The following is a 13,366-nucleotide window of genomic DNA, read 5'->3' as shown; positions in this document are numbered from 1 at the left end:
GTTTTCTTCCCAACCAACAATTTTCGATCTTAGCTGTGATCGTGGTCAGACACGAGTTGTATGGTGGTGTCATTCCGAAAGGGGTAAATATTTTCCTATGTCAAACAGGCTCGAGAATTCATGAACACTTTAATGAATATTGAACTCTATTTACAATTTTCTATTGCAAGAAACCTTCCAGAAAAGAGATATAAACCATGAAAAAGTGATCCACTCTAAAATTATAATGACCCAATTACCTTGTATATTCCTCATATTTGATTTGAAGACTGGCCATAAAAATCAGGTCATAGCACACGACTTCTAACAATGCGACGCACCCTAGTGTGGTTACACCATGACTGGGCTTCCTTTGTTGCAGTGCGACGCGCGCTTGTGTGGTTACACCATGACTGGGCTTCCTTTGTTGCAGTGCGACGCGCGCTAGTGTGGTTACACCATGACTGGGCTTCCTTTGCTGCAGTGCGACGCGCGCTTGTGTGGTTACACCATGACTGGGCTTCCTTTGCTGCAGTGCGACGCGCGCTAGTGAGGTTACACCATTACTGGGCTTTCTTTGTTGCAGTGCGACGCGCGCTAGTGAGGTTACACCATGACTGGGCTTCCTTTGTTGCAGTGCGACGCGCGCTAGTGAGGTTACACCATGACTGGGCTTCCTTTGTTGCAGTGCGACGCGCGCTAGTGTGGTTACACCATGACTGGGCTTCCTTTGTTGCAGTGCGACGCGCGCTAGTGAGGTTACACCATGACTGGGCTTCCTTTGTTGCAGCGCGACGCGCGCTAGTGTGGTTACACTATGACTGGGCTTCCTTTGTTGCAGTACGACGCGCGCTAGTGTGGTTACATCATGAAAGTTCTGTTAAGTGAACCAATAAAAAACAATGAAGATGCGAGCATCGTACTATCTGATTGACATGAATTTCACTAGCCAACTAGCGATGCGAAGAACTACTTGAGCGCAAATCAGGGAATGTCAAAATCCTCCTAGCTTTTAAGCTCGTGACAGTCAAAACTATTTATTGCTTGCTTTCTTAAAACTTTGTATTAGTGGCCACGGTAGCGCGCGTTACACTATAACACTTTGTATTGGTGGCTACGGTAGCGCGTGTCGCACTATGACAACTTGTATTAGTGGCCAAGGTAGCCGTGCAGCACTATATATCTTTGTAACGGTGGCCACGGTAGCGCGCGTCTCACTTAAATAATCCCTATTACTGTTTGTTTGATTTCAGCTTTTAGACAAATAAATTCCATGATTTTGGTCGCCAGATCCCCACGGAAAGGTCACTTGACGCTGACGCCAGCACACCAGAGCAGCTATTGACCTAGAAGTAGCACAAAAGATGATAAGGTCACTGGCAGGAATAAGGACGGGGGGAGGGGGGGTTGAAGCTTCCCACGCCAATAGGCAACAGCACGTGCAACATCATCGTGCCACATAGGAAGACCCTGTACAACATCATGTAAGTTAGACCGATACTCACTGAGGCAACATCTCCTGTATGTCTGTTTAATGAGCAAATTTCTGTAGGGACTTGGGATGGCTCTAAAATCTGGATACAATACAAACCATGCATTAGTAGCAGGAATCGTATTACAGGAGTGCAGCCAAAGGCAGAATAGAAAAGGACAGGAATGGGCTTAGCTACTAAAGCCTCCCCCCCCCCTTCCCCACACACACATTATGGCACAAGTAATCACATGCACTTCTATGGCAAAAACTTTCCAATTCTGTTATCTTTAAGATTATAAAATTCAACCAACTGCTTTTCCTTAGGCTGTATTTATAACGGGTTTTCCAATTCTGCTATCTCTTAGGGTTAAAAATTCCTTCTACCGCACCCAATTTGCTATCTCTTAGGGTTAAGAATTTTTGTTGACCACACACAAAGTGCTATCCCGATCATCCCAGTCTGTTTTTATCGAAGTCCCCCCTCCCTGGTAGCAAAATGGTAACCCAAGCTTAAATAGCAACTGATAAATCATCTCACCTTGATGGAGTGGTCACTAGAAGACGCCACCACAGCTCCCCCATAGTGACAAATCCCATTTATTTTCCCTTTAGGGCCTAATTCTAGGTCTATGCTTGACTGAAACAAAGATGCAAACTATTAAAAGCAGGCACAAGGTTAGTGTGTGGGGGGTACTTGATACTTTTACAGGAAGGAGAAGAGATCAGAAGCAGCAGTCATCTCTGTCATTACCCCTTCCCAAATAGCAATCCCACGTTCTCTGCTAGCCACACCCAATTCCCTATTTGCTATGAGCCAGAAAACAAATCAGCAAAACTTGACCAAGTTAATCATTTCCTGGGGGATGAGGGGGTCCCACTGATTTTGTCTACTACAAAAAAAGGAAGGAAAGACTAAATTTTGTTTCACCTCCACTGGGTTGTAAGCTTCATTTGTGACATCTATAAGATATATATTTCCAGCTCTTCCACCGACGCGTAGGTAGTTATATCCTGTGCGAAGACTGTGACACATGCTGAAGGCAGGACTTGCAAGCTACAAAAACATAATATACAACAAATGTTAGTATATTATTGGTGAAATAATCATAAGCATTTGTAAGCTAACTTTTTTTCTTTTTTATACATCAAGTTTGTTTCATTATTATGTCATGCTATAAGCCCACCAAAAATGTTAAGGAAAATTGTAAGCACACATATGCTAACAAATGATGAAAAACAGACCTGTAGACAGTAGAACATTCACATTCAAGGTTTTTAATTTGATGATTTCCATCTGACCTGACAATAGTAAGTTTCCTTGGATACTAGTCAAGGTTTGAGAAGAGGGGAGAAAAAGGTATGTTACTTAACCTTGTAAAGGGGGTCATGTTTACCTGTATGGTTTTGAGAAGAGAGCAAGCTCGTCTGTCATATACACACATTGTTTTATCCTCACTACCACTAACAATAAAGTGGTCATCAACAGTAAGGCATAACACAGGACGACTATGGTACTTCAATTTTGCAATGACACGGTTGGAATCTAATTAAAAGAGAAGAATAAAATGAAATGTTTCAGAAACAATAAATCACCTCTAATTTCAAACATTCTGACATGAATGTCCGCTCGTAAAAGGAGAAGTGACAATCTCACCTCTAAGATCAAACATTCTGACATGTTTGTCATAGCATCCAGTAACAAGAACATCCTGCTTCCATTCCATGCATAACACAGCAGCTCGATGCTCCCTGAAAAATGATTAGCCTCATTGGACTAGCTGCAACAGATGTGGTTAATTCAGAACTAAAACTGGTGAGACTGTTGTCTCCTTTGCAGCCGCTTGTGTGGAGCCATGCGACTTGTGTCGGAGTCACATGACTGGTGTTGGAGTCGTGCAAAGTTGAGTGACTCCGACACGAGCAGCTCCAAAGGGGACTAGTGTGACTGTGCCACTGATATCCAATAGGCCATTCCAGCTATAAGCATGCGTGCGCATTCACCATGGGAACATACGTCAACTACTGGCATGCAGCGCACGCTTCATTTGCTGCAAGCTTAAAAAAGCGCAAACTGCATTCTGGTAGTTGAGGTTGGTTTCTATGGTAATGCGGCATGCAAACTTATAGCTGGAATGGCCTATTATTAGCAACCGAGTCATTAGGCAAGCATCCACTAGGCAACCATCCTAACAAGCTGGTTAGTTAATAAGCATAAACCAATTCTAGATCTTATCATTCACTTGTAATTGGAAATACTTTTTTAAGAATAAAATTCAATCTTTAAGGCAAAGACATATTTGTTTGTAATTGTCAGGTAATTTTCCTACCTTATACTTGTCATTTCCACAATGCTCCCTCTCAGATCCCAGACTTTGACAGAATTATCCCAAGAGCCTGAGCACAATCTTGATTCACCCATAGGGTCACAAGCAAGAGACCACACCCAGCCCTTATGGGAGCAAACAGACCAGTTAAGTCATATAGCACAGATAAACACATGCAACCCACTAATGTCACTTCATCACAAAGACTCCTTTTGCCTTAAAAACCTCTAGCCAGTGTTACATATAAGGTTTCAGTCTAAATAAAAATTGTCCCAACAATGCCAATAAAATTTGATGATGTATTTGTTGTGTATAGTAATGCCAGAGAACCACATAGTGTTAACAAAGGAAATATGTGAACATACAGTATTGTATTCCAAATAATCACTGGTGCATTATCATAAGTATGACAAGATGATTACTTTTAATAAGTCTCTTAGAAAGAGCATTTAGTTGTCAAGCCCATTCCTAGGATAAAGAAGCAATGGCTGGAAAGAGTTATTTTAACCTTTTAACAGACTACTCCCTTATGGGTAGCCTTCCCTAACATGCAAACATTAACTTTCTTTTATTAAAAGCAGGGTGTTTTTTTTTCTAAAACCCCTGGCTAGTTCATGTAAAGTGTTCTATGTACAACACACCTTATGTCCATCTAAAGACTGCTTAAATGCTTTCTGTGGCTCCTCTTCGGTAAGCTTAGTGAGGTCCCAAATCCCTATGGATCTGTCCCGGGAACCAGACACACAGAGCCTTCCTCCTGCCATGATTAGCACTGCATCAACTGGTGCAAAGTGCTGCTTCAGCTGGAAGAATTGCAGGTCCTCCCCAGGATTTCTCCAGAACTTATCCATGTCTTCATGCTCAACACAAACTTTCTTCCAACTGACAATGAGAATAAAAGATTATCAAAAGAATCAGCTTCACATGATACATAGACTTATCCTTTTTTTCAAACTGACAATGACAAATAAAAAAAAAGCAGCTTCAAATATGCATAGTCATATCCTATTCAACTTTATGTCCACTAGCATCTTGCACCTATCAGCCCCTTTTTCAAGACAGGTGTAAGGCATTGTCATAATATAGCATCAGAGTAGCTGTTCTAGAGCAATTTGCAGTAAGACCTTGAGTAAAATAAACTGGTGGGTATTTTAGTCAATTAGTTTAGTCTATCTTTTTCCTCAGAGGTCACTTTGACTAGATGATCGTCAAAGCAAACTTCACATTATCCTCATACCTTGTTGTGTATATTTGTGTCTCCTTTGATCTTATAATTTAAACATAAATAGCTCTGCTGCCTAGCTTGATAAGCCTTTCAGTTATTTTCTAGCATCGCACCAGTTTTGCCATGTATATTTTCATGTATAATCTTTTTTGTGAATGTTCTGTTCTTATCTAAGCTAATTTATATTTTTGTTTTTGTCTTTGTCTAATGACTAAATCTTTGGTTATTCTAAATCTAAAGTTATTCAATTTTAGCTGTCTCTAGAAACTTCTTCTTAACTACAGTACCAACAAAGTGGTCAACTAGAGTCAAACCCATCTCCTCACTTTATCAGGGTGGGGCCTGGACCCCTTGGACCACCCTCTGGGCACGCGCCTGATACATAGTATTTGTTGTTACCTTGCAACATAACCATAGTCTTCCTTTCTGTCTCTATGGGGCCATCTCTTGGCAAACCTGGTTTTCCAACTTGCCTCCGAGCATAGTAGATGATAGAAGGTCTTACAAACTTGGCACAGAATACACAGGGTGAACCTTGCATCCAGAAATGCTAGAATATGCAGTATTACTTCAGGGGGCAAATCTAAAAGAGTCAATTTAAGTTTATTTCTTGTAGAGGGATCTTTATTGCCTGTAAAGGAATGTCGACAAGGGTGACCATTTTCTTGTGACATCTCCAGACTTTCTATTTTTCTGTTGTTGCCTTGTTTAGAAATGTCATTGACTATGTTGTCCATGCTCCTTTGTGTACAATAAACGTCTTTGCAATAGTGCTGTATAGATTAAAATGTACAAAAAAAAAAATTACTCGTATCCTCATAGCATGAATTCATCACATACATAATTTAACATAACTGAAGAAATCTCTGTATCTAGAAGATATTTAGTAAAGACACCTTTTTATGGCGGCTTTACTAATAAGCGGAAACGACTGAACGAGCATACTGTATTTTCAATGCAAAGGTGGTATAGGGGTAGGGATGTTAAACAAGAATTATGATTTATTTTCAAAATAATCCATCAAAAAATTTTTGTTTGTTTGTTTGTTTCTCTGTTCTAACTTTTCAGAAGGTAAAGGCAATTATTGACCACTCATTCCGTTGTGACTTGCTGAAACAACATCACTAAGCACAAATGTGCTAGGTTATTTCACGCACATTTGACACTGTCATATGCGATTTGTAAGAAAAAAAATTCTGTTGAAAGTTCCAGATAAGTAGCAGACAAAAAAAGAACAAAGTATTTTAACACTTTGTTTATTTGTCATACCATACTACTAACGTATTACCTTATTTAACAATTTCTACATGTGTGTAAACTCATGGTCGTCATGGACTCGTCATGCTATGTGGAGTTTGATGGGGCTAACACGAGCGTGACGAGTCCAGACAACCACGAGGCTATGAAGCTGGTACAGTATTTGGAACTGTTACTGTTATTGTATTTGCTCGCATAGAAAGACGCCGCATTTACGGTGAGGATAAATCGTAAAGAACAGGACTTTTTTTAAGTTTAAACAATTAGCGTAGTAGTCATTTGCTCTTGCGTTGACTTATTCGGTATTTCGTTATCGTATAAAAAAAAAAACGATTTTTCAAAAATAAATCGTAATCCTTGTATAACATCGCTACCCCTATATCCCCCTTCGCCCCTGAAGGACTCAAAATAAGCTGGTTCCACTGTTTCGGCCAGTTCCGCTTTCTAGTAATGCCGCTTTTTTGGCGTTGAGGTTTTTCGCGTAAAACTTCACGCTATACCTATAATTTTACTTTTCTTACAGCAATTTTGTTTTGGTTGCTTTCTTTATACCTTACTTTTTCTTGCGTGACTCCAAACTGTCCATTGACTTTTGTTTCTTCAACAATTTTACGAATATATACAATCTTTTCTTTAGTTCTCCATAAACCTCAAAACATCCAGGCACCCTCGATTGCTCGTGTGCAGGCTGGACACGAGAAAGCGAGAGGGCTCCCTGTGGTGCTTCACTAGTTCCCAGTTCCAGCTCATGGAAATAAACATAATCGAGGGTCGTCGAACCGAAAAGCGAAAAGCGACGACGGAAGAATATGAAATGCTTGATTATGTAATGCATGCCCCTAAAGCTCCTTCGTCATACCTTTGGGAATGAAGGACTGAAAGCTATAAATATTGCAACGAATACTACCTTAAAGGAATTGTGTACACAAACAAGGTTGTCGAAAACTCATCTTCATCGAAAAATATTAGTAAGCGTATCATTTTTATGACAGCGACCTACGTGTTTTACCATCAACAAGAAAACATTTCACGAGTTCTGACCCCGATTTACTCCGAGCTGTGGATACTAGATGCAAGATTACCATTGATCTGACGTTAGGTTTATTTTAACGGGAAAAGCAACGCGAAGATCTTTGCTTGATTTCGGTCCCTATCTTGGCCCCTTTGGCCCTCGGTGACCCAGCAGAATGAAGTTCTTTACACAACTCAAACTACTACTTTGGAAGAATTTCACGCTTCGCAGACGACAAACGGTGAGTATTTTATTGGTAGCTACATTTGTTTTTTAGTATTTCTTTTAAGTATAAGGACAAATGTGTGTTTTTATTGACAAATTTCTAAATCGGCGTTTCATTGTGAAGACGAAATAAAAAATGCAGCTGTATGCCGTCAAGGTTAGTTGGTAATGGAAAATTTAATTAAATGTATTTTACCAACCGATTTTAATTTTAGAAAGTTTGAAATATAAATATCGGCTGCATTTGTTGTTATAAATCGTAAGGCCTTATATTGAAGAGAGTAATTGTCCTTCAGCCGCCTGACAGAAAATATTATAACTTTGATGATTATATTTTTACGCGATTATTCTTAGGTTGGTTTAAACTGTTACATAGAAATGCTGAATTTTACTTCTTTCAGGTTCAAGTTTCATAATGAGCTATGTATAATTACTTTATTATTCATTAATTTATTTTTTATCATTCAAAATTTGAGAGAACAAGAGCTCTCTCTGCTCACTAGCAGATGGTAAACACACGATAATCAAACGGAACATTAATTTAGAGAATGAATAGTCCTATGAGACTTTAAAACAATGGCATGATTGCCCAGAAGGAAGTAGACAACACTTTGCATTAAAATATTTTGAAATCCCAAAGTTTTTTTTTTTTTTCATGTGTCTCTTAGTAGATGAATGCCCTTTTACTGAAAGTAAAGGTTTTGTTTTGACGATGATCATCAGGGACATTCAAAAATGATCCTAAAATATATCTGGGTTTGTCATGTATCTTAATTCCATACCCCTAAAAAATTGAAAAAAAAATACAAAGCTAAATAATGCTATATCACCATCTTTTGTTCTAATGCCACAACCTCCCCACCCATGCTATTTACTTTTGAAATCAACTGCACAAGACACCCTCACCCACCCCCTGTCGAGTAGCTCCAAACCACACCCCATCCCTCTCCTCTCTGTTGTCTCTTCTACATAATTTGACCAAGTGTCAAATCAGACTTCTTGGTTCAACGAGTCTCTGTTTGGGGACAGTTATTTGGCATCCACAATCCAGGAGTCCAGGATACGTATTAAACTGTTTTACCTTCTCTATTTCCTCCAGTGGCCTGGATTTTTTCAGGCAATAAATACCTGCCAGCTCTCCCGGTTTTTGCAGGAGACTCCCAGTTTTTAGCCTTCATCTCCTAGCAAAACAATTGAAACCTATATATTTACTATATTCTCCCAGGAAATTCATCAATAATTTCTTATACTGTACAGTTCATCTCCCGCTTTTTGAGCATTCAAGGTTGGCAAGTATGACAATGTCATGCATAAATATAATATTGTATTGATACATCCACCAATGGATTTCTGTGCAAAATATATGTCTTATTAATTGAAGATTTCTTGATTTTACAGCTAAGGAATGTCATAGAGCTGGTATGGCCTTTAGTGCTTTTCTTCATTCTCGTTGCTGTCAGATTCAGGAGGGAACCAGAATACAGGTCAAACTGTAAGTAAACATGATTCTTTTGTTGTTGATTTGTTGACATTGGGTGCTATGAGAAGCCTAAGCCAGCCAGAAATAGTACTGTATGGTGATTTCACTTTTTTCGACATTTTAGCGATATCACAAAAAAATCGCAGAATTTGGTTAAAATTGTAAAAAAATGACGAAATTACCTGGAAATCACGGGCCCACATCTGTACAATTTATCAGAAGGCCTGCATGTTTGGCTATAAAGTTTAACCATATTCCCACATATAGTATATCCAATATTTCATAAGCAGATGTGTGCAACTGGAGTTATTCGAAGTGCGGTCATGAAATTTAATCCAATTAACACCAGAATGGCTGCATGGTGTGAATAAGCAGCCCGGTTCATACCGTTTCTGTGACAAGATGCAGTGTCATGCGTGAAGGCTTTGAACACTAAGTGCCGGCACGAACAATGTAACACTATCCCAATAATCCGGTCATGAGATCCAATTAATGTATATAGTCTGGCTTGATTGCAACACAATCATTCCGAATAAATCTAGCCTAAACTACAAGTCATAACTCATTGTTGTGCTTAATCATAATAAGGTCCATGACATTATTACAGTTTCCAACTGGCTGGGGCTTCTCATGGTGGTAACAATTAAAAGGTACTTTATATAATGAAAATAACAGCTTATAGCATAAATAATTATAACCATCTGTTGTTTGTTCCAGCTTTTTATCGACCAAGAGCACTCCCCTCTGCTGGCTTGCTGCCATTTGTCCAGTCTTTTCTCTGTGATTACAGATCCAGTGGATTACCGTACCCATCTACAAATCTTCCTGACATTCAAAGCTCAAGGTATAACTAGCCCTCCTCTCCCTACTCTTAGGGTGTAACTAACCTTCTGCAATCAATGGTTGATGTATTACTTATTTCCAATAAGTGGAAATATGACTTAAATGAAGCGTGAGTGAGGGAAGGAGGGAGGGAGGGACACCCAGCTTTGATTCTGTAATTGTTTATTAAAATTTAATATAAGATTAACATGGCTCTTGTGTTATTATTCCATCATTGACACTTCCAGTGTACCGTATTGACACTTCCAGTGTACAGTACCATGTAGCAAAAGGCTCACATAAGCTTTCTTGTGTTTCTTGTCTTATACCCAGCTTAGCCAAATTCTTGGAGGATGCACTTCCAATGATTGGGAACAGCACTGTAAGAGATAGATTCCTCCGTCTGAATCAGGATCTGCAGAACTACATGAGAGACAGAGACCAGCTGAATGAGCTTCAAAGAAGATATTCCCAGCTCAGCCAAAATATGACAGGTTATAAGCGCCATACAAACATGATTTCTACATGATTATTTGTGACACTAATGAAGGTTATTTCAAATACAGGTCTGGAGCTTACAAGGTTTTTACGTGACCCAGATGGATTCCGTGAATACCTCTTGAATGTCACACAACTTGACCCAGAAGTTGTCTCACAGTTGCTGAACTCTACTATCAACATTACTATGGTATAAAAAATAATCTTGAAACTTGATATGACCATGATATGCAACATGGAAAGAATTTCATTAAAGCCTACGAGATGACTATTAGTATGTGGAACTTTTATATCAGCCATAGGAAAAATACTAATTACTATGCTGACTTGTAGATATATGGTACTCTGGACCAGGGAAGATCCTTTCTCCCGAGCCTAACATCAACACCATTATCGTTGGATGGTGCCCGCCAGCTTTACGGCCTCTTGGGAAACCTTGGGCAGGGGTCGCTGGAGGTGCAGTGGCTTTTGTGGTATTATGAGAACAGAAACCTTATCAACCGGGCTCTGTCTCAAGTAAGTGTCACATTACATAGCATAGAGGGGTAGATCAAGTAAGTGTCAGATTACATGGCATAGAGGAGTAGATCAAGTAAGTGTCACATTACATGGCATAGAGGGGTGGATCAAGTAAGTTTCACATTACATAGCATAGAGGGGTAGATCAAGTAAGTGTCACATTACATGGCATAGAGGAGTGGATCAAGTAAGTTTCACATTACATGGCATAGAGGGGTGGATCAAGTAAGTGTCACATTACATAGCATAGAGGGGTAGATCAAGTAAGTGTCACATTACATGGCATAGAGGGGTAGATCAAGTAAGTGTCACATTACATGGCATAGAGGGGTGGATCAAGTGTCACATTACATGGCATAGAGGGGTGGATCAAGTGTCACATTACATGGCATAGAGGGGTGGATCAAGTGTCACATTACATGGCATAGAGGGGTGGATCAAGTGTCACATTACATGGCATAGAGGGGTGGATCAAGTGTCACATTACATGGCATAGAGGGGTAGATCAAGTAAATGTCAGATTACATGGCATAGAGGGGTAGATCAAGTAAGTGTCACATTACATGGCATAGAGGGGTAGATCAAGTAAGTGTCACATTACATGGCATAGAGGAGTGGATCAAGTAAGTGTCAGATTACATGGCATAGAGGGGTGGATCAAGTAAGTGTCACATTACATGGCATAGAGGGGTGGATCAAGTAAGTGTCACATTACATGGCATAGAGGGGTAGATCAAGTAAGTGTCACATTACATGGCATAGAGGGGTAGATCAAGTAAGTGTCACATTACATGGCATAGAGGGATGGATCAAGTAAGTGTCACATTACATGGCATAGAGGGGTAGATCAAGTAAGTGTCACATTACATGGCATAGAGGGGTAGATCAAGTAAGTGTCAGATTACATGGCATAGAGGGGTAGATCAAGTAAGTGTCACATTACATGGCATAGAGGAGTAGGTCAAGTAAGTGTCACATTACATGGCATAGAGGGGTAGATCAAGTAAGTGTCACATTACATGGCATAGAGGGGTAGATCAAGTAAGTGTCACATTACATGGCATAGAGGAGTGGATCAAGTAAGTGTCAGATTACATGGCATAGAGGGGTGGATCAAGTAAGTGTCAGATTACATGGCATAGAGGGGTAGATCAAGTAAGTGTCACATTACATGGCATAGAGGGGTGGTTCAAGTGTCACATTACATGACATAGAGGGGTAGATCAAGTAAGTGTCACATTACATGGCATAGAGGGGTGGATCAAGTAAGTGTCACATTACATGGCATAGAGGAGTAGATCAAGTAAGTGTCAGATTACATGGCATAGAGGGGTGGATCAAGTAAGTGTCACATTACATGGCATAGAGGGGTGGATCAAGTAAGTGTCAGATTACATGGCATAGAGGGGTGGATCAAGTAAGTGTCACATTACATGGCATAGAGGAGTAGGTCAAGTAAGTGTCACATTACATGGCATAGAGGGGTAGATCAAGTAAGTGTCACATTATGTGGCATAGAGGGGTGGATCAAGTGTCACATTACATGGCATAGAGGGGTATATTAAGTATTCCAGTATTGTAGAATGTGTGTTTCTAAGTGTGTTTCCTTTTATACCATATTTTCAATTATTGTTATATGTTGCATATACGTATTACCTTTTATACATATTATTTTCCCAGTATTGTTTTTTTTTTTAATTTTAAAAAAATTGCTTCCTATTGCCAGAATGATAGTACAGCAGCCGGTGAATTGTCTCGGAAGATTCTGTGTGATAACAGCTTTCCACTGGACATAAACAGCATTATAACACCCCCTCAAGGCAACATGGTAATTAACCAGTGCATATCCATCTCCTTTTAATGATTGTCGTACATAATCATCTTTTTAAAATAATAAAACTTTCATTTGATATGAGCTCTTATATTTCACAGAGCTCTATCCGAAATGCTCTTTGTGATTTGGATAACACTGCACTCCAAGACGTTGCAAATGAGCTACGATCACAGCTTCAATGGCCCAACATCACAGACCTCGACCAACTGCGTAATTTGGTAAGTGCTTATAAAAAATTGTTGTCAGTGTCATTGGGAATAGACCACTGCAGTTCTACGCCCAAAAGATGCTGATGGGTGCTAATTATTCATAAGTGATTAACTCCTGTGATGCCAGAACATTGATAAATATACGATTTCTACGTTTTTTCTTCTGCATTTGGTGGAAATATATCCTTGATTCATGGTTCCTTTGAGTCGAAAACCTGGAAATTAAGCATTGGCCATCTGACAACGTTTTTTTTAAATATGTGTATTATACACTTTACTATTTATGGTTATATATGGCGCAGCTTTAGGTCAAGAATTAGACCATTGTCTACTCCATTTTAGTGTCAGAAACATTGTATTTTTTTTTCTTCTCCATTAGACTTTCTTGAATGAGACCAGATTGTTTCTCATGCAGACATTAACTGTCGATCTTGCAAACTTGGCAGCCGATGTAAGTCCTTTAAACTTTGAATATCATTTATCGATGTGATTGTGTCTACCTAGAACT

General features: G+C 39.5%; 2 protein-coding genes across 7 annotated transcripts in view; one reads left to right on the top strand and one right to left on the bottom strand.

The window, feature by feature from the left end:
* Positions 1-110: 110 nt before the first annotated feature.
* On the bottom strand, positions 111-6,960 carry LOC5519086 (F-box/WD repeat-containing protein 9). Of its 4 annotated transcripts, none has more exons than XM_001638963.3 (10): positions 6,812-6,960; positions 5,402-5,775; positions 4,419-4,659; positions 3,781-3,902; positions 3,108-3,202; positions 2,848-2,996; positions 2,382-2,507; positions 1,992-2,090; positions 1,485-1,553; positions 111-1,325 (listed from the first exon to the last, which is right to left on the bottom strand). In XM_001638963.3, exons 2-10 carry the CDS (start codon positions 5,737-5,739, stop codon positions 1,236-1,238), a joined length of 1,329 nt encoding a protein of 442 aa, XP_001639013.2. In that variant the 5' UTR covers positions 5,740-5,775; positions 6,812-6,960; the 3' UTR covers positions 111-1,235. The 4 variants fall into 4 exon arrangements, with proteins under 4 accessions (XP_001639013.2, XP_048589379.1, XP_032219822.1 ...); XM_048733422.1 differs by having other exon boundaries at positions 5,402-5,552; positions 6,812-6,952; XM_032363931.2 differs by having other exon boundaries at positions 6,817-6,952.
* A 49-nt stretch (positions 6,961-7,009) lies between these two features.
* Positions 7,010-13,366, top strand: part of LOC5519087 (phospholipid-transporting ATPase ABCA1-like) — a 32,857-nt gene continuing 26,500 nt past the window's right edge. For 2 of the 3 annotated variants that reach the window (XM_048733218.1, XM_032363934.2), the window contains exons 1-9: positions 7,010-7,512; positions 8,895-8,988; positions 9,694-9,820; positions 10,132-10,292; positions 10,365-10,486; positions 10,630-10,812; positions 12,542-12,643; positions 12,748-12,867; positions 13,238-13,309. In XM_048733218.1, the coding sequence (XP_048589175.1) occupies positions 7,447-7,512; positions 8,895-8,988; positions 9,694-9,820; positions 10,132-10,292; positions 10,365-10,486; positions 10,630-10,812; positions 12,542-12,643; positions 12,748-12,867; positions 13,238-13,309 (1,047 nt within the window). In that variant the 5' untranslated portion in view covers positions 7,010-7,446. The remainder of the gene's footprint in view (positions 7,513-8,894; positions 8,989-9,693; positions 9,821-10,131; positions 10,293-10,364; positions 10,487-10,629; positions 10,813-12,541; positions 12,644-12,747; positions 12,868-13,237; positions 13,310-13,366) is intronic. The other variant, XM_048733255.1, reaches the window with a different exon arrangement.

The sequence above is a fragment of the Nematostella vectensis genome, chromosome 1, assembly GCF_932526225.1.
Source record: "Nematostella vectensis chromosome 1, jaNemVect1.1, whole genome shotgun sequence".
Classification (NCBI taxonomy): Eukaryota; Metazoa; Cnidaria; class Anthozoa; order Actiniaria; family Edwardsiidae; genus Nematostella; species Nematostella vectensis.
Note: the sequence above shows the minus strand (reverse complement) of the source record. Positions and strands in the feature narration are given on the sequence as shown.